This window comes from Monodelphis domestica, chromosome 4, assembly GCF_027887165.1.
Source record: "Monodelphis domestica isolate mMonDom1 chromosome 4, mMonDom1.pri, whole genome shotgun sequence".
In the NCBI taxonomy this organism is placed as follows: Eukaryota; Metazoa; Chordata; class Mammalia; order Didelphimorphia; family Didelphidae; genus Monodelphis; species Monodelphis domestica.
In genome coordinates, this window is record NC_077230.1 from 351,472,805 (window position 1) to 351,500,140 (window position 27,336).

Genomic DNA, 27,336 nt, shown 5'->3' on the forward strand with positions numbered 1-27,336 from the left:
CCATGGATTTAAATTCTAAATCCAAATGAAATACTCAAGACAGAATGGGATTTTATGGTGGTTTATTTACAACTGAAGGAAGAAATTGAGAGAGAGAGAGAGAGAGAGAGAGAGAGAGAGAGAGAGAGAGAGAAGGGAAGGATGGATAGCTGCCCCAACCTGGTCTGAACCCAGAAGAGTTCAGAGGCCTCAGCCAAGGGGTCTCTCCAGAGGCTAGTGACTCCAGAAAGCCAAGGGAAATGGAGTCCCAAGAGGTGGGCCTTTCCAGAGGCTGTTGCCTCCAGAAAAGCCAAGGAAAGGGAAGTGAGCCTTGCTTTCACCATGTGACAGCCTAAGGGAAGCAGACTGTGGTCTCACACTGGAGCTCCTCCACAGTCAAGTTCCACCTCCAAGACCCCCTCACAGGAAGTGACACAAAATGTAAAGGCAGTTCTTTACATCACTTCCTGTGTCTCACATGTACCAATGGTGGCTTAAACTTGGCTTTGGACAGCCCAGGGCATCAATCAGTTGTTTCTGATTTGTCACTTGCTTGCACATGTGGGACATAGACCTTCCTCCCCCACACATAATCCTTAAGTGGGGGTGTATACATTCCTGGTTGCTAAAATTCTAAAGACTAAGCGGGGTAAAGTAAAGCTAAAATTCACAGAACACAGTGTTTACATTCAGCATGAGGATGCAAATGGGATTCTGGGTAAGAGAGTCCTAGGGAGCAAAATTAGAATCTGCCTGGAAGCACAAGGTCAAGAAGACCAACCAGTCTTGATGGATGATGAGAATCTGCACCAAGACAGAGGACTTGTTTTGGGGTTTGAGGAAGCATCTTTTTGACAATGTGAGATGCAGTATTTTTCCTTGATAGATTCACACAAAGTACCTCAGTTTTGCTGCCATTTTGGCTCCCCTATCCTTGTAAGTGAAGGAAAATTCAGAACAGGGAATGCTATTTCCATTTTGCTTTCTAGTCTAGTCCCTTTTCTCTGTTTCATAGTGTGGCAATTTTCTATAGTCCTGGGCTGCTGATTGGGTGAGTGCATATTGCTGCAATGGTCCTACAGGCTTGTGGGACATAAATCAATTTGTTGTGTCCTGATTCTAGGATCTGTTATGGGCTTATTCTTGTTTACTCAGAATTGTTGTATACAATTTGATTATGATTTTTTCCTTTTCTTCTATTTGGTATATATACATATATGTGTGTATGTATATATACATATACATATGTGATTATATATGTTTTTGACTGTCTTTTAACAATAGACTCATCTACCTCATAACTTGGCCATGTATCCTAGGTGATATGGGTGTTGGTCAACACCCTCCTCAAGGCAGATTGTATTATTATCTTATAATGCAAGATTTGATATCTTTTAGAGAAATTTTAGGATAAGAAACTTGCTACCTCCCAGAATCAAGAAAGTGAACTGTTTGGAGAAGGAGCCATGAAGAGGTCTGCAGAAACCATGAACTACATCAAAAGATCCAGAATTAACTTTAAGATTTAGTGAATTGAACTGTGTGGGGTTGAATGCATTTATTTTTAATGTATAATCTTATGCTAAAGCGAATCGCCCCCTAATTGGTTTTTTGTGAATGCACCTAGCAATCATTGATTCTCTTCTCTTGCTCTTTTATTTCCCTCTTATCCTCAAATTATTGTAATTTCTCCTTAGAAAGTACAATACTATATGTACATCTAGTTAGAATTCAATATCAAAACTCTAATTATTAATTTTTTAAAAGTTTATTAATAATCACTTGAAGTAGAAGGAATAAAAAGGAAGTAGAAGCATAAAAACCTAATTATCTAACAAAAAGACCACATGAATAAGTTCTCCTGACTTGCTTTAAGTCAGTTTCTACAGCCTCAATAAGGAGAAGAGAGAGAGACAGACAGACAGACAGGCACAGACAGGGTCAACCAGAACTACATCTTCTGTATGTATGCATGCAGTGTTTGGGAATCTGGGTAATAATGTCCTGGGGAACAAAATTCTATCCACATGATTCCTATTTCAGAGGTGAAAAACCTGAAGTTCAGAGAGTAACTTGCTTATAACTACATGAGTTAGATCTAGAAGATACCTCAGAAACTACCTAGTTCAACCTTCTCACTTTACCCTTGAGGGAACTGAAACAGGAGGTAGGCTAATTTGCTCAAGGTGTTGCAGAAAATTACTAAAGCAGACAGTTTTAAATATAGGGTTTGATCTCGGGTTTTGTGACGTCAGAGTTAATGCCCTTTCTACTGTACTATTCTAATGGTTCTGATGAAACCACTAAAGAATATGGTAATTCATTAAATGAGCTATGATTTTTAGGTGGTTTAGAGGAAGACATTGTGTCGGCATAGGATATGAACATAGTAGATGTCAACTACTTCTAACAGTCTGAGGTTTCTTCTCACATGTAATCTTGAACATGGCCAGTACCCGGAATCGGATCTGCTTGGTCTTGGCAGCATAGATGAGAGGATTGATGACAGGGGGCAACAATAGGTAGACATTACCCATGAGCACATGTACAATGGGATTGAGGCTATTCCCAAAGCGGTGCACCACAGATAGACCAATTAGTGGCACATAAAATGTCAGAACCACACCAATGTGTAAGACACATGTTCCAAAGGCCCTTGCCCTTTCTGTCTGGGATGGCAGCTGTAGTATGGCATATATTATCAGGAAGTAAGAGAGTGAGATGAGCACAGCATCAACACCCATAACGAGCAGGATGGCAGTTAACCCATAAACCACATTAGGCATGGTGTCAGCATAGGCCAGCTTCATCACGTCTTGATGCACGCAGTAGGAATGGGTAAGGATGTTTGAACCACAGAAATGAAGCCTCTTGATGAGTAGTGGAAATGGTAAGAAAAAAAAGGAACTCCGAATCACAGCTACTGTGCCTATCCAAGCCAGAACAGTATTGGTGAGCACAGCCCCATGCCGAAGTGGGTGACAGATAGCCATGTAATGGTCAAAGGCCATAGCCAAAAGGACAGTCGACTCAATGGCTGAAAAAGTAGGGATGAAGAATATCTGGGCAAGACACGCATCAAAGGTGATCTCTTGAGAATTGAACCAGAATAGAGCAAGCATCTTGGGCATGATGACAGTGGAGAGGGCCAGGTCAACAGCTGCCAACATACAAAGCAAGTGATACATGGGGGCATGAAGGCTTTGTTCTGTTCTCACAATGAACACCACCATGCAGTTGCCCAGTACTGCTACAACATACATGGTCAGAAGAGGGAAGGCTAACCAGAACTGGGCAGCTTCCAGTCCTGGGAGGCCAATAAGAATGAAAGTAGTGTGGGTGAAATTGCAGGATTTCATAGCTGGTAGTAAGCCTGAAGAAGGAGTTCAGATCACAACACCTGTAGAAAACAAAGGGAAGTAATTAGGGAGGATGGGAAGACCGCTGCCTCTTTCCAGGACTCCTTTATCCTTGTCTTGTAATCTATTCTTTCCTTCCCCCGTGATCCCAGAACCTCCAGGGACATGTCATAGAAATTAGTGCCAGATGAACTGACTCTTACTGAGATATAAACCTAATGTATTAACAGCCCATAGTTGTTTTTGTTTTAAATGGCAGAACAGAGAGAAAAATTCTTAAGTGATAGATAAGAACTTCAATTTCAGTCACTGAGATACATAGATGAAGGAGAGAAGTTGAGGCATAGAGACTAGCTGACACTGCTGGCTCCTGCTTACTATACTAGTATTTGGAGTGTGCCTTGCCCTCGATATATGGTTATATATATTGTTATCATTTGGCTTGGGTCGAGATACTGAATAGAAGGGTCTACCTGTGAGAATACCTAAAGACAAATAGCTGTTAACATTGCCACTACACCTTGTATGAAATCCTGGAAGGAAGACTGATTGCATTTCAGTCACTTTCTATTCCTATTGACTCCAACTCAATTGAGAGATGGATTATGAACTTCAGACTGATTATGAACTTCAAAAACATTTATATTAGTTTCCTATCTGGTCTCCCTGATTCTAATCTATCATGGAACCCATGGCCAAATTCATCTTCTCAAAGCACAATTTGATCATATCACTATCTTATTCAAATACCTTCATGGAAAGAAGTTCACAAGATAAAACTTAGACTCCTGAGCCTCAAAAAAAGGACTCCTGATTCATCCCAAGCCCCTCCTTCATTCATTCTTCACCCAACAACTATTTCCTTGCTTATCTTCCACTGTTCTCTCACATATGCTCTGTTCTCTAAGGAAATTGCCACTTTTGTGCTATGGAAAGAATATGGGCTTTGGAATCAGAAGATATAGATCACAATCTTGGCTCTGTCCTTCACTCATTGTATGACCCTAGTCAAACTTCTCTCCAAACTTTAATTCTCTCATTTGGAAATTAGAGAACTTTGACTAGATGTTTTCTAATCTATCTTTTGGCATTAAATAATATAATTACACTCAGGATCCCCAAATTGATGCAGTATTTTCCTACCTCCATGATGTTCTCATGATACTTTCTTTCCTTACACCTCCTATTATCTCTTCTGTCTGTAATATTGCTTATCCTCCAAGGTCCAATTAGAATGCTGCCTCCTTCAAGAAGACTACTTTGATCTCCAAATTATATATTCTCTCTTTCTCTCTCTCCTCTTAACTCATAAGTTATTTTATTTATAACTCTCTTATGATGCTTACCATATTGGGTAACAAATCCAAACCTAGTACTAGGGAGGGGATGGCAAAGCTTTAACCCAGGGGCATGGGGTAATGTTTTCTCCCTTAATTATGAAACAGAAAATTTAGTCAACATCATCTTATGCAAAACCATCTAGGATATGACTTCCTGATTCTCAAGTAACTTATTAAATGGGCTTCTTGCTTGTTGGACCACATTTTTCTGCCCAAATAGCAGAATTACAAAAATATATATATTTTTACCCTGAAACCTCACAGCCAATTTTTTTTTGGTTAGGAAAAGCCTCCAAAAACTTATTAAAGTATTATTCGTATTTACATATTGGGTCATGACTCAAATTTTGCCAAATAATTCACCTTGTGAACTAGGCTAGGGAGGAAGCTGTGTAACTTATGGAAGACTTTCACCTGGGTTTCTCTTCCAGAAACAAGAAAACAAGAAAATTCTTACCTTCAAATACCCAACTCAGACTGAGGAGCAGTTTTCTAAAACATTGGCAAAATCTTTAATGTCTTCCATTTGCCCACAATAACTTAAGAAATGGCACAGGGATCAGAGAGGGATGTTATCATAGCAAATGAGAGGGGTGTGAAAGAATTGAAAATACAGAAATTGAGGACAAAGAATGAGAAGCACATTTTCCCATTTGTCATCAGTTCCTTTCCCCATTACTCTATCCCATCCACAACCTCTCTCTTGCCTGAGCCTGACATTATGGTTGCTTTTCTATGACAAAGGTTCTGTCTATATTTCTGTGTCCAAGGATATGACCCTTCTTGAATGACAAGAAATGATGCTTTTTCCCATTCCTTTTTTTTCTGCGCCTCTTTGTTCCCAAACTTTTCCTTTCCTAGGAAGGTAATTATCTCTTCATTTCTCCCTAGGTTTTCCAATATCCCTTATCTCAGTCCTAGAATTATTATCTATAAATCTGTTTTTTGTCATCTTTGTGTGCATGTACATATTGTGTGGTTTATTCTATTTCCTATTTGACATTATTCCTATGACATTGTTGTGTGGATAATTGACACAAGGCAGGAAAACAGAGGGCCCCTTCTAACCAAGTAGGTTCAGGAAGAAGCTTTTGTTTTAGAGAATCAAATCTGATGTGTACAGGGCCAGGGTTAGGGGAAACAAAGACACACACACAAATGGTTATCTCAGAAAGTGATCAGGTTTAGAATTCCAGAGGACAAGACATCTAGATGGGATTGCATCTCTGTACTATCTACATATAACCTCATAAGATTATTTTTTTGTGCATAAAAATGGTGTCAGATTCTTCTCTGAAGTGCTAATAGGATGTGTCTGTATAGAGATATTTCTTTAATTGATTTAAAATGAATTTGTTCCTCTATTAAGAAGTCTCTTTTCACTAGTTCTAACTGTTTCATCCTTTCTGCTATCGCAGTTTGAGCCAGACCTCCCTGATGCACCCCTAAAGTTGAATAGATAGCAAAGTGGCACTGTAAATAGAGTTTGGGGCATGAAGTCAGGAAAACTCATATTCCCGAGTTAAACTCTAATCTCAGATACTTAATAAGTGTCTGCATGACCCCGGGTGCATCACTTAACCCTATTTACCTCAGTTCCTCAGTTAGAAAACAAATTGAAGAGGAAAATGGCAAATCAATCCATTATCTTTGCCAAGAAAACAATGATGTCACTAAGTGTTGGACATGACTGAGAAGATTGAACAACCATCACAAAAGAGTTGGGTGAAGCCTCAGTGACCCACTTCAATCTTTGTTTCTTCCCATAAAGATGGACAAGCACAAATGCCTGTTCTTCTTGTTATTACTAGGAAAATAAGAGACATTTAGATTCTTGCTTCCAGAAAAGAATGGTATTGTCCTGTCAGATAGTTATCTCTTCCACATTAGGATTTCCCCCCTTCAGGTTTCTATATGTCACAGGTCAGCAGAAGAAACTAACTGTAAATTGGGGAAGGAGGAGGGTTGCAAAAGCTGCAGACAATACAGAAAATGTTTAAAAACTCAGAAATGCCTGGTCAATACAAACTTTAAATTATATACTGTAAACATCACATAAAAGAAAAAGAAGAAATTCAAATTTCGCCTCTGGTACAAAGGGAGGATCAAAAAATGTAATCAGATTTTCCAGCTCTCAGGGGAACAGAGCTCCTAACCTTGGAGATGTGGAAGGGATGACTATATTTTTATCATGGCCTTCTTCCTTTTTTTGGCCTCATCCCCAAATGACATGATCACAGAAATTCTCCAACTACCCTGGCTCCTGTTAGCTTCAGCTTTCTAATGAATGGTCTCCAGGGTACTGGAGGATTAGTTGGTAAAGACTAGGGGCTCAGATATCACTTCTATTGCTTGAGATCTAAAAAAAGAGAAAATGCTCTCTCAGCAGTCTCAAGCATTACAGTTTAGGGAGAAGAATACATGCATTCTTGATGAGGAAAGGTCCATGTCCTTACTAGCCATGGGAGGAACTATAATTAGGAGCTATTGGTACCTTGTAGCAGTGCTTTAGGAGCCATCCAGTCTGGAGACAGGAGCAGAAATGCAATAACCTATGAAGATCTCTTTCAGTCCCAGGACGCTCCCATACACTTGTCTCTGAACTGATGCACTTAGAGGCTCTTCCTGTAATCTTGTAGCTGGCAGGGAGAGAGCTTGTCATGTTGCCTCAAAAAAAGAAAAGATAGAGATGAAGTAAAGGATGAAGTAAGAAGACTTTGATGGGGGAATTTGGGGATTTGGGAAAAAGGAGTTCAGATATGATTGTGAGTTCTCAGGGACTGTCCATGTCATTGCCAGAAGAGCCCTTAGTAATCAAGATTTCAAATGCTCATGCATCTCCCATGTAAACAACAATGTGTTAGAATGATGGAACTGTAAAGGCATGGGTTCAAATCCTGTGTAAGAAACTTGTTTGCTGTGTGACCTTAAGGAAATCGTTAACCTCTCAGCCTCATTTTGTTCATCAATAGAATATAATATCACCTATCCTGGTAAGGCTATTTTTAGCATCAAATAAGCTAATGTATGTGAATGTTATAAGTCTTAAAACATCATGTATATAAAATTATAATTTTTACATTTTCTATAGCATGTTAGTAAGACTAATAAACTATCAGGACTAAAAAGAAAGAAATTAGCAAAAATGACAATAATAATAGAAATAATAATTATTAGCACAGTATCTGGCATAGAGGTAGAGCTTAGTAAATATTTCTTGATTGGTTGATTCATAACAATAATAAGAATAATAGCTTGCATTTATATAGAGTTTTGCACTTTACAAATAGTGCCTTGTTTTATCCTCACAACAAACCAAGGTGGTGAGTGCTATTTTTTCCCCATTTTATAAATGAGGAAAATGAAAGTTAAGTGACTTGCTTTGGATCACACAGATAGTAAGTACTTGAGGTTGGATTGCATTTCAGTGTCCCTGACTCCAGGCTAAGCACTCTATCTGATAAGACATCTAATGAGTTTATTATTACTACTACATTACCACTGACTAGCTATTTAACATTTGTACAGAATTTTAAATGCTCACAAAGCACTTTAGAAATGGAATCTCTTTTTGTCCTCATACCTACTCTTGGATGTAAATATATATATATATATATATATATATATATATATATAATAACTGTATAATACAAAGGAAGGAACTGAGTTGGAGGGAAAGAAAACTGATTCCAGAATCAGAGGACCTGGGTTCTATTCTTGCCTTTGATCCATACTAACTAACTTTGTAAAGTTGCACATGCTATTTTACCTTCCCATTTCTCAGGTTCTTCCATTGTCAAATGACAGGGTTTGACTAGACTGCTTCTTAGCTCCCTTCTAGTTCTGTATCTGTCATCCGGTGTACAAGACTGGAGACATTGGTCCCTCATCTTCTGCATCCAACTTGAGTGGTCTTTTCACTGCCTATACATTCATTGTCTCCTTTTCCCTCTCCCTTAGTCCAGCATCCTTCTCCAGGATTTATTCCCTAGGATTGTGACTGGCCCCCATTTGCAAAATCTAAGCAAACATGTCATACTGAGCCCAGAGTCAGATACTATATATCAGAGCAGTCTTCATTTATATAGCAGGGAAGTTTCTCTGCTCTCTCAATTTCTTCCCATGCCACTACTGCCCAAATCCTGGAATCTCTTTTCCAGGGCAGGGTCTTTTATTCCTTAATAACATTTAAGGATGACATCAAAATTGGGGGAGAGGAAGGGGAAATTTAAAACAAATTAAGAGTCTAATTCTCTTTGGGGCACAAGTCAGAGATATGAAAACCAGTACCAAGAATAGTTCTAATAAAGAAGAGGGTAAACAGAGAAAGACTATGAAGAAATGGAATGTCCATACTTGAGCTGAAGTCATTTCTGAGTTGGACGAAAGGAAAGAGGTACTGTGAAAAAAAAGTCTTTACTCTATTGTCTATCCTGAGTTAACACTAACTGAAGTCCCTCACTAGATTGTGAAGACAGGATTAACTCTCCTTTGCCTACCTTTTGATTGAATCAACACAAGGTGGAGGGGCTTGAGAACCACTTAGGGAATTCACACCCTCAGAAACTCAATCATCCAAGATGAGTATGTATCATTCCAGAAAGTGAATTTTCTAATCATACTCTTAGATGAGAACTTAACCTTCAAATTCTTATCTAGGGGTGTGAAGTTTCTAAAATTCACCTTCTGGAGAGGTGAATACTCATCCTGGCTGATTGAGTGAATTTTAGAAAATTCACACCCTTAGATGAGAACTTGAAGGTTAAGTTTTCATCTGAGAGTATGATTAGAAAATTCACCTTCTGGAGAGGTGAATACTCATCCTGGATGACTGAGTGAATTTTAGAAAATTCACACCCTTAGATGAGAACTTAACATTCAAGTTCTAAAATTTACCTTCTGGAGAGGTGAATAATCAATCCTGGCTGATTTGAGTGAATTTTAGAAAATTCACACCCTTAAATGAGACCTTGAAGGTTAAGTTCTCATCTAAGGGTGTGAATTTTCTAAAATTCACCATTTGAAGAGGTGAATACTCATCCTCGATGATTGAGTTTCTGAGGGTGTGAATTCACTAAGTGGTTCTCAAGCTCCTCCACTAGTTCAAGCATGTGTTGATTCAATCAAAAGGTAGCCAAAGGAGAATTAATTCTGTCTTCATAATCTAGTGAGGTACTTCAGTCAGTGTTAACTCAGTATAGACAACAGAGTAAGGTATTCTCTTTCTTAGAACCTTGGTACAAAGTAAAAAACAACAACAACAACAACAACCCTGAATTAGGAGTAAAAAAACAAAAACACTAAAGCCATGGGACCCTGTCTCTGGAGTAATAGGGCTTTGGTTCAAATTCTGTTTGATGATTAGTTGTGTGACCTTAATAAGGTTATCAACCTCCCTGATCTCAGTTTCTTCATCAGAAATATTAATAAGACTGGACAAGATGGTTTCCAAGGAATTTTTTAGGTTCTGAGATATTTTTTTACAATTTTCTACTCAAGTTAAAACCTTGGCTTTGCTCATTTCTACCTGTGTGATTTAAGGGAAATCATTTAATCTCTCTGGGTCTCAGTTTCTTCATCTTTTAAATTTGAAAGATGGAGAGGTGATGATAATTAACATTCTCTCCTTTTCTAAACATTATGATTCTTAAAAAGCACCAAGCAATTTAAAAGATCACTCTATTACAAATATGAATAACATAGAAATAGGTTTTGAGAAATAATTCATGTATGACCCAATGGAATTGCTTGTCAGCTCTGGGAGCAGGGAGGGAAGAGAGGAGGGGGAAAACATGAATCATGTAACCATAGAAAAATATTCTAAATAAATAAATATTTTAAATTTAAAAATAAAATAAATAAAAGCACCAAGCAAGCTGAGGGTATGCTCAATCCTTCTTTTCCATCTAGCACTGTTGTAGAACACACATGGACAGATCACTAAGGTCTCCTACAGCTCTTACATTATCACTTTGAAAGATTTAAATCCTCAAACACAGATCATGAATTCAGGTCCCTTTTCTTCATCCTTCCCCCCAAACAAATCTTTATGTCTTCTCTACTTCTCATTTCCTTTTGGTCATGAAATTTTCTTTCCTGTTTCCCAACATTGTTTCCCCTACTCTCCCTACACTCCTCTATGGAGAATAAACCTGCCATCACACCTCCTTCCTACTTTCCCCCCTCATGTTTCTGCCAGCCTCTTGTTCTATAGCTCTCGGTTCATCTATTAACTCAGTCAAAGTATGGCTGCTTAATTCCTCCTCCCCACTGTTCTCTCGGACCATTTCAGATAAAGGTCCAAGCAGATTGGTACATAAAAAGAAACAACTGTCTCTTAACATTCCCAATGCATGTCTTCTGTGATGAATGCACACTTCAACCTGGATTCCTTTCCATTGTTACTAGAGTTCCATTCCATTTGGGATACCAAGAACTTCAGTAAATTGTCCCTGCCCTCTGCTACCAACAAGGACTGAATCACTCACCAAGAGATCAGCACAAACTAGCCAACCATGAGGAGAAAAAGAAATCTGGTTAACCATATCTGGCTCCAACCTTTTTATGCACTGTCAAGAAGTCCTCATGAGGTTTGGGACGAGGAAGAATATTTCCAAAAATGCTGTGTGTGTGTGTGTGTGTGTGTGTGTGTGTGTGTGTGTGTGTGTGTGTTCCCAGATGACTTTGAAAACAGAAAAATATACTTCTAGGCTACTTTGTTCTTTGCATTCAATAAATTGATAGTATCTTTCAATCTACAGGATTAAAGCTAAACTTTTCACAATGGCCCTCTAATTTCTGAATCCATTCTATCTATCTAGCCTTAAATTCCCAAAAAGCCTGGTCATTTAACCAAGCAAACATATACCATATCTTTATCAAATATCTATGCCATTCACAAACATGCTTGGCAATGTGGGAGATTACAAAAAAAAGCCAAAATTTTTGCTGTTCTGAAACTGAGAGTCTGACCAAGAACCAAAGCAAAAACATTTGCAAGGTTAAAGAAAGTTAGAAAGTAGGCTAAGGAAATTAGCCAAATACAGGAAAATCCTATAAGCCTATGCTAGGAAAAAATTTTTAAATACTTAATGTAGTTGGAACCTTTGCTCACCTAATCAAATTTCCCCAGTCTTGAAGTAAGAGAAAATGGGACAATAGAATTAAGAATTCCATTTGACAGGTGAAGGAGGGAATGATAAAACAAAATGGGGAATAAAGTTACAAGGTGTTTAATCTGGGTTTAAAACACAATCTCAGCATTCACAGTCCTGCCAATTTTCAGTTACTAGACCAGGCCTATTCAGCAGAACAGGATAGCACAGTCTGAATTATTAAGAAGTCAGAGAATATGAAGTACAACTTATGTCTGAATAAAGACCTTTCCAATGCTATTTCTGACATTTCTGACATGCAATGTGTGTGTATTTTGTAGGATACTGAATGCATAAAAAGATTGATTGTCTCACTTTTTTCTCCTTCTAAACCATTCCTCCAAAATATAAATACACACACAAATGTACAGACAAACACAAACACCTGCAAAAAACACACAGAAAGAAACACATATAAACTCATGCACACCACCACACAGAAAAACATACATACCACATTCTCATATCTTTGTAGCAATGATGTTTCCTGTTTCATATCTCTATGTGTTCTGCTTCATTTCCAATTCCATTTTACTGATGGTTTAAAACCAAACAAAACACTTTCTATATCCTCTCTTTCTCTCTCTATCTCTATTCTCTGTGCTATATGCTCTATGTTCTATGCTTTATGCCCCTGACTCTGTCTCTATTTCTGAATGTCTATCTCTCAGTATCTGTCTCTATATGTCTGTCTGTCTCTCCCATTCTCTTTTGATTTCTCTGTACTTTTCATATAGATCTTTTTCTTTTCTAAAAAGACAAATAGGCACAGATACATTTTATTTCTTGTTCTTTCTGCTTTCCTTTTCTTTATTTTCCAAAAGTTATATTTAATTGAATCGCTATCTCTTGGTTCCATTAAAGCTGATATAGGGAAGACAGTATAATGAAGGAAAAGCTGGATGTTCTTTCTGTCTCCAGACATGTGAATGTCTGTAACTGAGAAATAAATTGCCTGAGGTTGACTGTTAACAAATGTTGAGTGGTCTTTTCCCATTTTGAAATTTGGTCAATAGTTACTTAAAGGGGATGGGATGGGTGGGATATCAAGCCATTCCTTGGAGTTGGGTGCCTTAACTGGATGGCAACCTTTGTTAACTGGACCTAGCTCTTAGTCATGAGGGAGACCTGTTTCTCAGGGGATGTTGAGTCCAGACCAGATTTTGTGGGAGAGCCTGGAACCTATCAGAGTAGAAGTTTTTTTGCAAGAAAAGGAAAAAGCTGACCTGGAACTGAAAGAAAGCAGGTGATTGTGAACCCTTCTTCTCAAGAGTTTGAGGCAAGCAGAAAGCTAAAGGAGAAACATGACAGAGATAAAAGATATCAGGAAGATTGTTTAACTCTCCAGATGGCTGTGAGGGGCCCAATACAAAAGTCTTAAGGGCAGCTCTTTGACATCACAGACCTTGCCAATGGAAGGTGGTGATACTAAGGCAGCCAAGAGAATCCATTAGTTAGTCTCTCCTGAATCTGGAGGAGAGTATGTGCCCTTTGCTTGCCCCAAACTGAGTCAGTTGCCCAAATTCTTGAGCTGTCAGAACACTGGATTCATGAAGTCTGCCCTCCAAGGAGCCCAGGGCTTCAGAAGAGAGGAGATGTTGACTGTCTCCACCCCCTGCAGCTCAAAGTCAACAGAGTTAGGTGAAGCCAAGAAAGAGAATTGATAATTGACTTGGGCAAGCTGTTGACATAGAGAGGAGGTGGGTGTGTTAGGATTGGGTTGGAGGAGATGACATGGGAGCTGGTATATGACTATGGAGTTTCTTTTGGTTTGCAGGAAGGACAGTTGACTTTGACATGATGAGACCAAGCTTTTTCATCAGCTCCACCCACTGCTTGGTAGAGGTGTGAAATTAGTGGTAGAGGATGGCTTGGGGACAATCCTAAATTCCATTGGCTATGGCCTAGGGCATCAGTTTTCCAAGGTTGCCTTGGAAATTTTATCTTTAATATAAAATCTAAGAGAATAGCCAAATTTTGGGATAAAAGTTCCCTTTATGTGTTACAAATCATTTTTTCTCTCTTTTTTTTCCCCTGGATGGGCCCTTTCCAAAACAAAAAGAGAGAAGATTTATGGAACATAAATTACCTCTTTTCAACAGAGTGATTTGAAGCAATTTTTGTAAATGACCAATTAAGGAAATATGAACACAAAACTTATGACACAGACATAAATGGAGTTACACATAACAAACATTAAACATGTACTAAGGGAAGCATGCTTTTAAGATTTGAGGTATTTACTCAAGATCTTGAGGAAGAAAGAAAAAGGAAGAAGAAAGAATGAAAAAATCCATCATGATGTTTCCAAGGTACTATCCCTTTAAAACTGTGAGAGGTGAAAAAAGTTTTTGGCTCCACAAGCCTTATTTGAAAAAGCAGGTGACAGGGGTTGAATAATGGATTTTTCTCTGCTAAAGCTGAGGATCTGGGGGTCATGGAGGTGGAGAAGGAGGAGGACCCCTCATTCCCATCCATTCACTCCTCCTTCCCTCAGGTGGGGGGTTGCTGGTGGTTGCCTACCCCAAACAGGGATGTTATAAGATTTTAAGCCTGGGCTAACTTTTTCTTCTGTGTCCAAATCTATCATCCTTACATTGGTGAACCACAGACTGCAATTTTGAATAAACTCCAAGAACTTAGTTGTGACTTCCTTGCTTTTCTCTCCTTTTCTGAAAACTGTGTTTAATTATTTCAGTGAATAACTTGTTTTCTTTCTATTCACTGTGTCCCATGGCGGCCCTTTGCTTCTCCTAACTTTACCTGTTCTGAAACTGCTCCTCCTTGGGAGCCCACTCCTCTTATATTGGGGGCCCTGGATTACTCCCCCCCCCAACCCTGCTCTATCCACAGGGGGGCCTGGGACCTCTTCTGGGGGGAGAACCTGATCCGTTTGAAACTTTTAGGGCAAGGGGAAGGGGACTTACCTAGCTGGGAGTGGTCCTGTTTGGGTGCCAGATAATGTCATGGGCAAAATCCATCCTTGCCTGAGACTCCTGGGTATCCTGACTGGTGGCGAACAATCAGTCAACAAAAATAACAAAAGGAAGACAGCTTAATCATAACAGCCATGGGATTGCTTTGCATCTGACAGCTGCTCTGACATTCCCAGGCTTGGGATTTATTTTTATATCCATATTCTTTGCATGTAGATACACAAAATCAAAGAGAGATAATTGGAAAAGTGATACATTAACTTTTAAGAAATCACTTGATTAACATTCTATATTTTATATTGTGATTACAGACAGAATAAAGGTTGCACACAAGATAAATGATTTCATCACAGGTGGCTTACTAGGGAGTTTGAGTTACTGATTTGTGTAATTGAGTCACTGAGGCATATTGAAGCTTAGTGTACCTGTACTGTACCTGTATGTATTGTATGGGCCTCTATGATTGATTTGTGTGCTAGCTTCATGAGAAAGTTTTGGGTTTGGCCTGTAGCTGAGGTTTTTCTGGGAATTATGTACCTAAGTAAAAGTTAACCCACGATAGTCTTTTGGGATTGGATTTGAGGGTCTGATCTTTTGGTGATGTTTAGGAGAATTAGGGTACAGGTGTTTTGCTCTTGCATTATTTCTTTTGAGACTAGGGGGAATAATAATCATGTCAATTCATAGATAAGGGGCATTCATGAAATAAGTCATGCAAGAGGGATAGAGTGGGCAGTCACATCTCTCCAAGGACCACTCTGTGGTCTCCCCAGCTACCACGTGTGATTCTGCAAGGCATCGTGGATTGATGGCCCCAAGCACAGCCTAGGACAATAAAGATACATTTGAAACTCACTGCTATTTCCCCCATCAGCTTCTTTTTACTCTTCTTCCTAGAACTGGCATGTTTTCTAGGCCACAGATAAACTCTTACCAAAGTCTTTGAAAATAGATCAAGAAAACTAAATATTTTATGGGATAGGGGGCAGTTTTTTCCTAAGGAATAGTAAAACTAAGAGGTCTTGAAAATTGGGGTTAAAGCAAAATACTACTTTGAGAATTACACACTGAATTTCATCCCACACAAAGCCAAGAAAGGGATTGGATAATTGGTTTCTTTAAGCAGGGGACATAGAGAGGAGACAGGTATGTTAGGGTAGAGGTGGAGGAGATGGTAAGGGATTCTAACCAATTCTTTCATTCCCATCCTCACCCTCATAAACAAATACTCTCACATATATCTGGAAAATCTGAGAAGAGAATATGTAGTGAACAAGAAGGTGGCTGGGAGTAATTTGCTTCATATACAATCAAGATTTATCTCCTTACCATTTCAATTTATGTACAATAATTTTGTGATCACAGTAAATTATGTGAGCAGGCCTAGACACCAGTTCCATCCTGGAACTCAGCCTGGAGGAGCTCCCTCAGACAGCTTCCTTGAGATGGTCTCCTGGTGAGTGATAAGACTGACTCCCTTTTCCCTTGGGCTCAGGGGAGGCCCCTTTGGCCAAGGCCTTTAACCCCTGCCTGGCTCAGCCTGAGTCAGAGCAGTTTAAATTAAATTTCTCTCTCTCTCTCTCTCTCTCTCTCTCTCTCTCTCTCTCTCTCTCTCTCTCTCTCTCTCTCTCTCTGTCTCTCTGTCTGTCTCTCTCATCAATTTCTTCTCTATATATTAATTAAAATCACCATCATTTCCAGCTAAATTGGGTATTTTATTTGGGATATCCCATGGCGACCAATAATTAATTTAGATTTTAAGTCACAACTATAAAATTATCCTTTACAGTTTTGGATGAAATACCTTCAATCTTCTTAACTTTCCTAAACTTTTTCTTTACTATGATTATCCCTAAGTATAGCTTTTAATAGCTTATTTTGATCAGCTGTAGAGGTAAGTAAATTTGGATTTTTTTCTCCTCTCTCCTTAAATTAGATGGAACACAGCTGTTTTAAATCTTAGCAACAGGGCCCTAAGGTCCTCGCTGGGAGAGGTGTTTCTAAATTTCCTTTCCCTTAGGGGACCACTGCCTAGATTAGGAGTGAGGGCAACCTGTAGAAAGTTTTGACCTTGTCCTGCTCCCCATGTGTTTTATGAAGTCACTAGGAAAATTTACAACAAAATAAGACCCTTGGCAATAGAGCCATCTACTGACAAAAGGCAAAATTACAGGCAACTCAATGTTTGACTTTAGAAATATGGGGTTACAGCCAGTTCACAATTTAGTTAACAACCAGCTTTTCAGGCTTTTCAGTAAATACATTGTTCTTTTTATAGTACAAATATTGTTCTTTGTCTATTTCATAATCCCAGACTATATATGCCAATGGCTATACTTCACACTGTTTCTGGTTGAGATTGTACTTGTTGGAGCTGTAATGTATCTAATTCCCTCTAAGAGAGTCCTGAAAAATACCATGCATAAGATATGGAATCAAATAAGAGATTCAGGTCAGTCTCTCCTTGAAAAACCCATTTCCCATTCGAACCAACTGATTGCTCCTTCTAATATTCAACAAAATGCAGAACTAAATACTCCATTTGAGTTTACAGAGGAAAGGTTGGGGGAGCTCATAGCTTTCATGAAAAGCATTAAAAGGGACTCAATAATATCCCAGAATAGGAGCGATTTCTCTCTCCATACTCCATTATTATCAGAATTCCAGTCCCACCCTGCTCTACCCGATTTGTCTCCTAGTTCTCAAAACGCCCCCTCCCATACCCAACCTTCTCCTTGCCCTCCCCATTCTCCCTGCCCTAACCCCCTCGGACCTAGGCCCCCCCTTAACCAACCCACTCCTCCCCCTGCCCATGCCTCCTGCCCAAACTACTCAGCCCAAGTTCCCTCTGCTACTCATGCCTCCTACCCTAAGCCCTCTGTATCCTTTCCCCCAGCTACTGACCCTTCTTCCTTTTCCCCTCCTTCCCACCCTACCCAATTCAATTACCATACCCTTCCTATGTCTGATCCTGGCACTATGGGACAACAACAAACCCTCCCCCTCAGTGTGTCCAACCTTTCCCTTTCTCACACCTACCCATTGAGAATGGATCAAGAAGCCTAGAAATAGTAACAGGAGTACCAAAGAATTCAGATAGTTTATATCCTTTAAGGTAAGTATCCACTTTTCATAAAAATGGGAACATGGTATTTATAAGACACCATACACCTTTTAACTCTGAAGATTTAAAATAAATTTAAGGAAGATCTTCCATCATTTGAGGAAGAACCAAAATTAATTATAAAAAGATTGGAGAATATATTCAGAACTTTTAGCCCCACTTGGATGGATGTTGAAAATTTATTAGAAAAATTTCTGACAAAGAGGGAGAAAAAATAATGTCATCTCTCTAGCTAATCTGAAGCAAGGTAGAGGAGCAAATTATTGGCCAACTGATGATCCACATTAAAACCCCAATATTGAACTAGATCACACAAAATTAAACCTGGCCAGAGTAGCATTATTGACAGCCTTGAGAGCTTCCTCTGACAGACCTGAAAAATGGTCAAAATTTGAAAGAACCCAACAAGAAATTGATGAGACCCCCTCACAGAAATTGATGGACCCAACCACCATGTTGAATCTCTAGGATTCTTTAAGTAGACCATCATGTCATCTGCAAAGAGCCATAACTTGGTCTCCTCCTTGCCTATTTTAATGCCTTCAATTTCTTTTTCTTCTCTAATTGCTACTGCTAATGTTTCTAGTACAATGTCAAATAATAGAGGTGATAATGGGCATCCTTGTTTCACTCCTGATCTTATTGGGAATGCATCTAGTTTATCCCCATTGCAGATGATGTTAGCTAATGGTTTTAGATAGATACTGTTTATTATTTTTAGGAACGACCCTTCTATTCCAATGCTTTCTAGTGTTTTTAATAGGAATGGGTATTGTATTTTATCAAAGGCTTTTTCTGCATCTATTGAAATAATCCTGTGATTTTTGTTGGTTTGCTTGTTGATATGGTCAATTATGTGGATGGTTTACCTAATATTGAACCAGCCCTGCATCCCTGGTATAAATCCTACTAGATGATGTTGGATGACCCTTCTGATCACTTGCTGGAGTCTTTTTGCTAGTAACCTATTTAAGATTTGCGCATCAATGTTCATTAGGGAGATTGGTCTATAATTTTCTTTCTCTGTTTTTGACCTGCCTGGTTTGGGCATCAGTACCATGTTTGTGTCATGAAACGAGTTTGGTAGAACTCCCTCTTTGCTTATTATGTCAAATTGTTTGTATAGTATTGGGATTAACTGTTCTTTGAATGTTTGATAGAATTCACTTGTGAATCCATCAGGCCCTGGGGATATTTTTCTTAGGCAGATGGTTTTTAATGATTGCCTTAATTTCCTCCTCATTGGAGGTGATGTCCCACTTCTCATCTTTGATGATGTTAATTTGCTTTTCTTCTTTCCTTCTTTTAATTAGATTGACCATTACTTTGTCTATTTTGTTTGTTTTTTCAAAGTACCAGCTTCTAGTCTTATTTATTAGTTTGATAGTTCTATCACTTTCGATTTTATTAATTTCTCCCTTAAGTTTTAGGATCTCTAGTTTGGTTTTCTTCTGGGGGGTTTTAATTTGTTCTCTTTCAAGTTTTTTTTTGCATTTCCAATTCATTGATCTCTGCCCTCCCTAGTTGGTTAATATATGCACTGAGGGATATGAATTTTCCTCTAAGTACTGCTTTGGCGGCATCCCATAAGGTTTGAAAGGATGTCTCATCATTGTCATTTTCCTCAATGAAATTATTGTTTCTATGATTTCTTCTCTAACTAACTGATTCTGGAGTATCATATTATTTAATTTCCAATTAAATTTTGATTAATTGGCCTATACAGGCTAAGCCTTTCACTCCGGCACAGACGTGACTATTAGGGTCAGATACTACTATTACTCCTTCCTCCTTCTTACTTCCAAACCTAACCTCCTTATCTCCTGATATCCCCGCCTGATAGTAGCCAGGCAGGGGGAGAAGGAGAGAAAAAAATCTACTCCTTCTCCTTAATCTCCTCCACTATCAATTAAATCACCATAAAAAATTCCATCTGACTTGGGCATTTTGGTATTTGGTATTTCCCCTGGAGACCACGTAAATTTAGATTTTCAGTCTCAACCATTATTTTAACCTGCATACCATGCCACTTCCAGGAATCTCTTTTCCAGGGCAGAGTCTTTTGTTTCTTCCTGACATTTAAGGATGGCATCAAAACTGGGGGAGAGCGATGGGAATTGGAAAACCAATTAAAACTGTGATTCCCTGTGAGGCACAAGTCACAGGTATGAAAAACGGTACCAAGAATAGTTCTAAAGAGAAGAGGGGAAACAGAGGAAGACTGTGAAGAAATAGAGTGGGGCCCATACTTGAGCTGAAGTCATCTCAGAGCTGCCGGGAAGGGAAGAGGTACCATGAAAGAGAATTCTTTACTCTATTGTCTATCCTGAGTTAACACTAACTGGAAGTCCCTCACTGGATTGTGAAGACAGGATTAACTCATCTTTGGCTCTCTTTTGAATGCATCAACACAAGGTGGAGGAGCTTGTGAACCACTTGTTGAATTCACACCCTCAGAAACTCAATCTTCCAGGATGAGTATTCACCTCTCCAGAAGGTGAATTTTAGAAAATTCACACCCTTAGATGAGAACTGAACCTTCAGGTTCTCACCTCTTCAAGTTGTCATCTAAGGGTGTGAATTTTCTAAAATTCACACCATCATCCAGGATGAGTCTTCACCTCATCACAAGGTGAATTTTAGAAAAATTCACACCCTTAGATGAGAACTTGAAGATTAAGTTAGTGTCAGAGGATGGCTTGAGGACAATCCTGAATCCCATTGGCTGTGGCCTAGGGCCCCTCCCACTTTGGGCCACTATAAATTTCCTGTTCTTGGCAAGCCCCTGATCATTGCGAGTCTGTGAGCTGAGCTGAGCAGTACAGATCAAATTATCTGGGACAAAAAGGTAGAGAAGGAGAAGCAGAAAGAAGAGGAAGAGAAGAATAAGAATAAGGAGGAGGAGGAGGAGGAGGAAGAGAAAGAGGGCCAAGAGAAGGAGAAGTTGGAGTGGGAAGGAAAAGAAGATAGATTGAGAATGTCTTGGAGAGAACAAATCCAAGGGGTACAAGAAAGCCTGAGGATCCTGGTGGAGGAAGGCTTCCTAAGTGACATGGAGAACCTACAAATCATTTATCAAGCCATCTTGACGGTTATTCCTGGTTGGGTCAGGGACAACTCCTGGCTCTGGCAGGTGCAAGATATCCTTGACTGGCCTGAGTTCCTGGAAATTCTGGATAACCTCAGGGCCTCCCTGAGCCAACTTCAGCCTGCTGTCATCTGCCTTCGGTTGGCTACCCTTCAAAGTGGCCTCCAAGAGCTGGAGCGAGACCTAGAGGCAGCAGACTCACTGGAAGCCCCTCTGGAGGACATCATGGCAACCCTGGAAGAACTGGCCCCTGGCCAGGTGCTAAGCAACCTGCACCACGTGACTAAGGTGGTGCAGGACTGTCGACCCCCAGGAGGCTTTCAGGCCCTTGCCAGCCACCCAAATGTGGTGGCCCACCTGGGGAACTCAAACTTCCTCATGTTTCTGGCCAACCTGGAAGAAGTCGTGGATGATGACTTGCCGGACCAAGAAATCACTCATCAGCTGCACTTTCTTCAGGACTTTGTTCACATGCATCCTTCCCCTCCTCAGCCCCAAGACTAAATGGGTCCACTGCATCAAGCCAGGTGTGGGTAGGGGACAGTCTGAAGGCATGCATGGCCAACTTGGTCACTCTGGACAAAGGTATTTAGGAAGAAGGAGTAGGCTGAGGGCTGGGGAGGGTAATGGGCCCCCTCTCCAAGCCCCAAGGCTCTTCAGGGAGGTGAGGCCATAAAGGGAACAGGGGTGGCATTAGAGCTGGGGAAGGAGCAGAGGATATTTATAGGTCAAGGGAGCACTCTGGAATGAGGATGGGACTGGAAGCAGAGACAGGTGGGGGGGTTGGAGGTGCAATGAAGTTTCTACATTTCTATTTGTAATGAGTTCCTTCCTCTATAATTCAATGTATATTTGTGAATGAAATAAAATTTTTGGTCTCTATCTTGTGAAAAAAAAATCTCTAATTTTTTTTAAACAATATTTTATTTGGTCATTTCAAAACATTATTCACTGGAAACAAAGATCATTTTCTCTTCCTTCCCCCCGCAAACCTCACCTCTCCCATAGCTGACGCGCCATTCCACTGGGTTTCACACAGGATTCACTGGTTCTCTATCTTGTGAAAAAAAAAATCTCTTATTAAAATTTTTATTGCAAACATTTCCCATATTTCTGCCAAGCCGTGGTCTATTGTCCGGAGCATTCCCTTTGGTTTCTTTTTAAATTTCTTTGTTTGAACTTCTGATTACAATTATCTGTACTATACTTATAGTTCATTGTGAGGTTTTTCCTGAAATTTTGAAGGATTTTCTTTTTAATGCACCTTAATTAAATTCAGTTAAAGCACTCTTAAAGAAAAAATAAAACATAAAAACAAGGATAAAATCCCATCCAATACACATTATTGCTTCCAAGACAGAAGGCAAGTGTTTTGCAGAAAGAAAGAAATAGAATGGGGGCTCAATGCAATAGAATATGTGTAAAGGACCTCATCAACCTAGTGTTTGAGAAGCCCGAAGATCCCAGGTTTGGGGATGATGATCAGTCATCTGGAAAGAACTGCTGGGAAAACTGTAAAACAATATGGCTGATACTAGGTAAAGACCAATAGCTTAACTTAGACTTCAAGATATGGTCCAAATGTTTATATGATTACAGAAATCAAAGGTGATACTTTAAGTAAATTAAGAGAACATGGACTAGTTTACCCATCAGATCTATATAGATGGGGAAAACTGATAACCAGCAAGAGGCAGAAAATGTTACAAGATGTAAAATGAATAATCCTAACTATAATAAATTAAGAAGTTTTTGTACTGAGGAAATCAATGTAATCAAGATGTTAAGGGACATTAGTTGGAAAAATATTCAGAAAACTTTCTCTCTGAAAGGTGTCTTTTCTCAAATACGAAGGGAGCGAAGACAAGCCAAACCATTTCCCAATCTCCTTCCCATTCCCCTCTCCTTTCCTCCTCTCCACTCTCTTCTCTCCTGGAAGACTATGCCATTTTAAATCTTGAGCATGTGATTTTCATAATTGTTTATACTCCGAAAGAATCCCATGATCAAAAAACCTGTGACTATCAGACAGTTTTCAGCCTAGGACAATAAAGATGCATTTGAAACCCCCTCTTATTTCCCTCCTCAAGCTTATCTTGCCCTTCTTCCTAGAACTGGCACTTTTTCCAGGCCACAGATAAACTCTTATCTAAGTTTTTGAAAATAGATCAAAAAAACTCAACATTGTATGGGATGGGGGACAGTTTTTTTTCTAAGGAATAGTAATACTAAAGTTCTTTCTAATTGGGGTTAATTCAAAATACTACTTTGATAATTATACATTGAATCTCATCCCACACAAAGCCAAGAAAAGTATTGGGGAGAAAAGGTTTCTTCAAACAGGGGACATAGAGAGGAGATACGTATGTTAGAGTAGGGTGGAGGAGATGATAGGGGATTCTAACCAATCCTTTCCTTCCCTCTCTCACCCCTATAAACAAATACTCTCACATACATCTGGAAAATCTGTGAAGAGAATATGTAGTGAACAAGCAGGTGGTGGGAGACGTTTGCTTCATTTACAAGTGACATGGGCACTGTAGCCCCAGAAACCCAGGCAAACTATTATCAGGGAAACTCTCTAGCTCCCTTACATCCTCATGACTCTGAGCCTAAAAACACTCAATGACCCCTCCAGGGTCCTGAGATGACTATTTTCCTTTCACCATCCTCTAGATTTCAGATGGACAGAAAGATGCACCTTCAGGCTGCACCTCGATCCTATCAGACATATGTGTGTTCCCTAAAACTAAGGAATCTTTATGTCCCCAGGCAGACTCCAGTATGATCACCCCACCTCATGCATGAGTGACCAACACTCTCTGTTGTAAAAAGTATAAAATCCCCAGAACTGATGTCGTCTGGGGGAACAGCCTTTCCTTTCATGCTGTCCTCCCAAGGAACTGCTCCCCATCTTGCAGTTCCACCTTGCTATCCTCCTGGCTATTCTCAATATTACCTCCTAAATTAATAAATTTCTCTTTTTGTTTTTAAGCTCATTTTTGGAGTCTTGCATTCTTGCCAAAGGTATCCTTCCCAAACCCCAGGGGTACACATCTGCACCCCATAACACAAGCAAGATTTATCTCCTTTCCACTTCAATTTATGTACAATAATTTTGTGATCACAGTAAGTTATGGGTCTGAGTCCTGCCCATGAAATAAGCTATAGACATAAAAAAAAGAAATAATATAGAATGGGCCCTGTTGAATTCAATTCAGGCTAAATGATTTAGTGTTTTGGTTAATATTTCTTTTTCATTCCCTAGACAGAGTTTGACCTGGATTGGGGGGATTGGTTCATATGGATTACTATTGCTGCTGAAGTAAGGACGTGTAGCTTTAGAAGCAGTTCTTGATGTTTAGGTGTGAGAATAATTTGTTGGGCAGTTGAAATATTAAATATTATAGGAAGGCATGAGTTACACATAATAACGGGAATTCCCTCTGATGGTACAAAATGATCACCAACTAGGGGCCAGCTTAGATACTGCCCTTTCTTGGTACCGTGTTCACCCTGTCTTTATTTAGGGTCAAAGAAAGTAGCATTCTGATCATATCTTGGCTTCATGGCCAAATATGGACACAAGTGTGACATCTGGTCTCATTAAGTAAACTATGAGTTCTTTGAAGTGAAAAGGTGAGATTTTATTCATTGCTTTTTTATTTTTTGTTGTAAATTTAAGTCATCTCATATAAACTTTTAGGTCATATTTGTAACTAGAATGCGTTAACTGGGTTTTTTTGGGTTGCTTCTGTCACCTGAGAACTCACCCATAGGGAAGTCCCAGTCCAACTGATTTCAGACTGAACAATAGACCTTGAGGTGTGTCATAATTATAATTATAATTATATAATCATATAATTATAATTCTTTTTGGGCCATCCATTTGTCTTTTCTTCTTCTTAGTGCCATCTGGCTCATAGTAATTTGCTTGGTCTGACACTAAGTGAGCTGAATAATTGTGAGGGTAGGGCTTCAAACTAGAGTTGAACAGTCAAATGGAAAAAAAAAATTGGAAGTGTTTCCCTCCAGACTCAAAATGACATATTATTTTGTCCAGAAGATACAAACATGGTGAGTGCTTAAACTGCCAGAATCCTAGAATAAGGAAAGTGGTTAGTGAACCTGAATCATGCATCGTTTAGAAATGGGAATACATTTAGTTGAGAGGGAGAAAGACTGACTGTCTTGATAGCTATCTGAAAGTTCCTCTTGTGTGACAATCTCTCAGACTTAGAGACCTATTTAATGCAGACAAGACTTGAGTTTGTTATCTCACAGGCAATCCAAAATGAGTTTAAGAGAATGAGCTGGCAATGTAACACCATGCCCTTCCTGTCTCTGGCCATCTAAATCTGTATGAGAGAAGACATTTTCTTAAGGAGAGATACAGAAGATAGTTAGAACTTTAGTCAAGAGATGGATTCTTGAGGCTCAGTAGTGAAACAATTTCTTGATGGTATATATCTTATGCATGACTGGATATAGAGGAATAATTGACTTTGGTATGGAAGGAAGGAATCCAAATATACTATAGAAAAATACAATTTCAGTCATTTTTGGAATTAGAAGAATTCTTTGTTTAAATCTGGAATTTTGAGAGTTGGAACTGAGTTGGAGGGACATTGAGGCACAGAGTAATAAGGAGAAAGTCTCTGAATTTTCCTTTCATTGAAATTATGAGTTAAGTGCATTATGCAGAAGTCTTTTCCCCATTTGGGTTCCTAAATAATGTTTCTGACTAATAATCCTGAGTTCTTTTCTCTTAAGGTCTTTAATCCTCAGATGCTATTTATAGGTCTGGAGAGACTCTTTAAGTCCTTGGACAATGAGTGGCTTGCTACCTACCTACCTATCTATACTCAGTTGATACTTACTTATTTGGCTATAAGTTCTTTCTACTCACTTGACTATAAGTCCTTTCTATATTTTTTTGTTTGTATGTAAATCAGTTTGTTCTCTATTCCATGACTTCTTAGCTTGTTGATTGCAAGAGTCAGAAAAAAAAGCCAAATGTGCTGGGGTCCTCATTTTTGCAAGGAAAATATGACACTTTGCAATTAATATCCCCAGGCTTTACCATAGGAATCCATCATTCTGTCAAATAATCAACTGTGGTAAATCTATGACCCCTGATATATCTAATGACAATCAATTGTTAGTTAAGGTCTTTCTTATTATTTTGTCCCAGGAAGGAAATATTATATAAGCAAAAGTCCATTGATGGCATTTAGTTACTCCACAACCTTCCATATATCTCCAATAATCTTCCTAGATTCTCTTGGGAAAGAATATTTTGAGGATAGCTCTGCGGATTTGCTTGGTCTTCACACTATATATAATAGGATTCATCACTGGGGGAATAAGTAGGTAGACATTGGCTATGAGTGTGTGTACAAAAGGAGGGGCATTTTTTCCAAATCTATGCACCAGGGACAAGCTGATCATGGGAATGTAGAAAATAGCCACAGCACTGATGTGGGAGATGCAAGTGCTAAAGGCCTTCTTGCGCTCTTCAGGGGATGCAATACTGAGAATAGAGTGGATGATCAGGACATAGGAGAGTAGGATGAAGATCGAATCCACCCCAGCAGTGGAGATGACAATTGCCAATCCAAATATACTATTGATTTTAGTGTCAGAACATGATAGCTTCATCACATCAGGGTGGAAACAATAGGAATGATGGAGAACATGGCTGTGGCAGAATGAAAGACGTTTTAGGAGCAGGAGCAAGGGTACCAGAGCTGCTGTGCCCCTGATGACAATCACCATCCCTACCTTGGCAATCCTTGCATTAGTTAAAATAGTGGTGTATCTTAGTGGATTACAGATAGCGATGAAGCGGTCAAAGGCCATAGCCAGAAGCACTGAGGATTCCATGAAGGTGAAGCCATGAATGAAGAACATTTGGCCAATGCAGGCATCAAAACTGATCTCTCGGGCATTGAACCAGAAGAGACTCAACATAGTGATCAGGGTAGACAAACAAAGGCCCAGGTCAGTGAAAGACAGCATGGAGAGGAAATAGTACATTGGCTCATGGAGACTTGGCTCTGTGATAATGACAAAAAGGATCATACTGTTTCCAGAGAGGGCAATGCCATACAGGCAGCAGAAGGGGATAGAGAGCCATGCATGAAAGCTTTCTAACCCAGGTATACCTGTGAGGAAGAAGGATTGTGGATAGAACATGGTATTGTTTAAGGGTGTCATATTGAATGAAGATTACAGAATTATCTTGGTGAAAGAGTCGTGCCCTAGAATGGAAAAGAAATGATGCTTTCACATGTTGGTTATGCCAGTGCTATTCAGAATCACTAACTGGTCTTGTCTTCTTTGTGAGAAAGACT

At 39.3% G+C, this 27,336-nt stretch overlaps 3 protein-coding genes across 3 annotated transcripts in view; 1 reads left to right on the plus strand and 2 right to left on the minus strand.

Annotated features, from left to right (window-relative positions):
* Positions 1–27,336, plus strand: part of LOC100015564 (olfactory receptor 51F2-like) — a 171,396-nt gene that overhangs the window by 78,331 nt on the left and 65,729 nt on the right. The gene's annotated exons all lie outside the window — the stretch shown is intronic.
* On the minus strand, positions 2,214–3,341 carry LOC107652284 (olfactory receptor 51E2-like). The gene has a single exon (XM_056795078.1). It carries the CDS (start codon positions 3,336–3,338, stop codon positions 2,376–2,378), a length of 963 nt encoding a protein of 320 aa, XP_056651056.1. The 5' UTR covers positions 3,339–3,341; the 3' UTR covers positions 2,214–2,375.
* Positions 26,255–27,199, minus strand: LOC100617734 (olfactory receptor 51F2-like). Its single transcript, XM_016433251.2, has one exon. It carries the CDS (start codon positions 27,197–27,199, stop codon positions 26,255–26,257), a length of 945 nt encoding a protein of 314 aa, XP_016288737.2.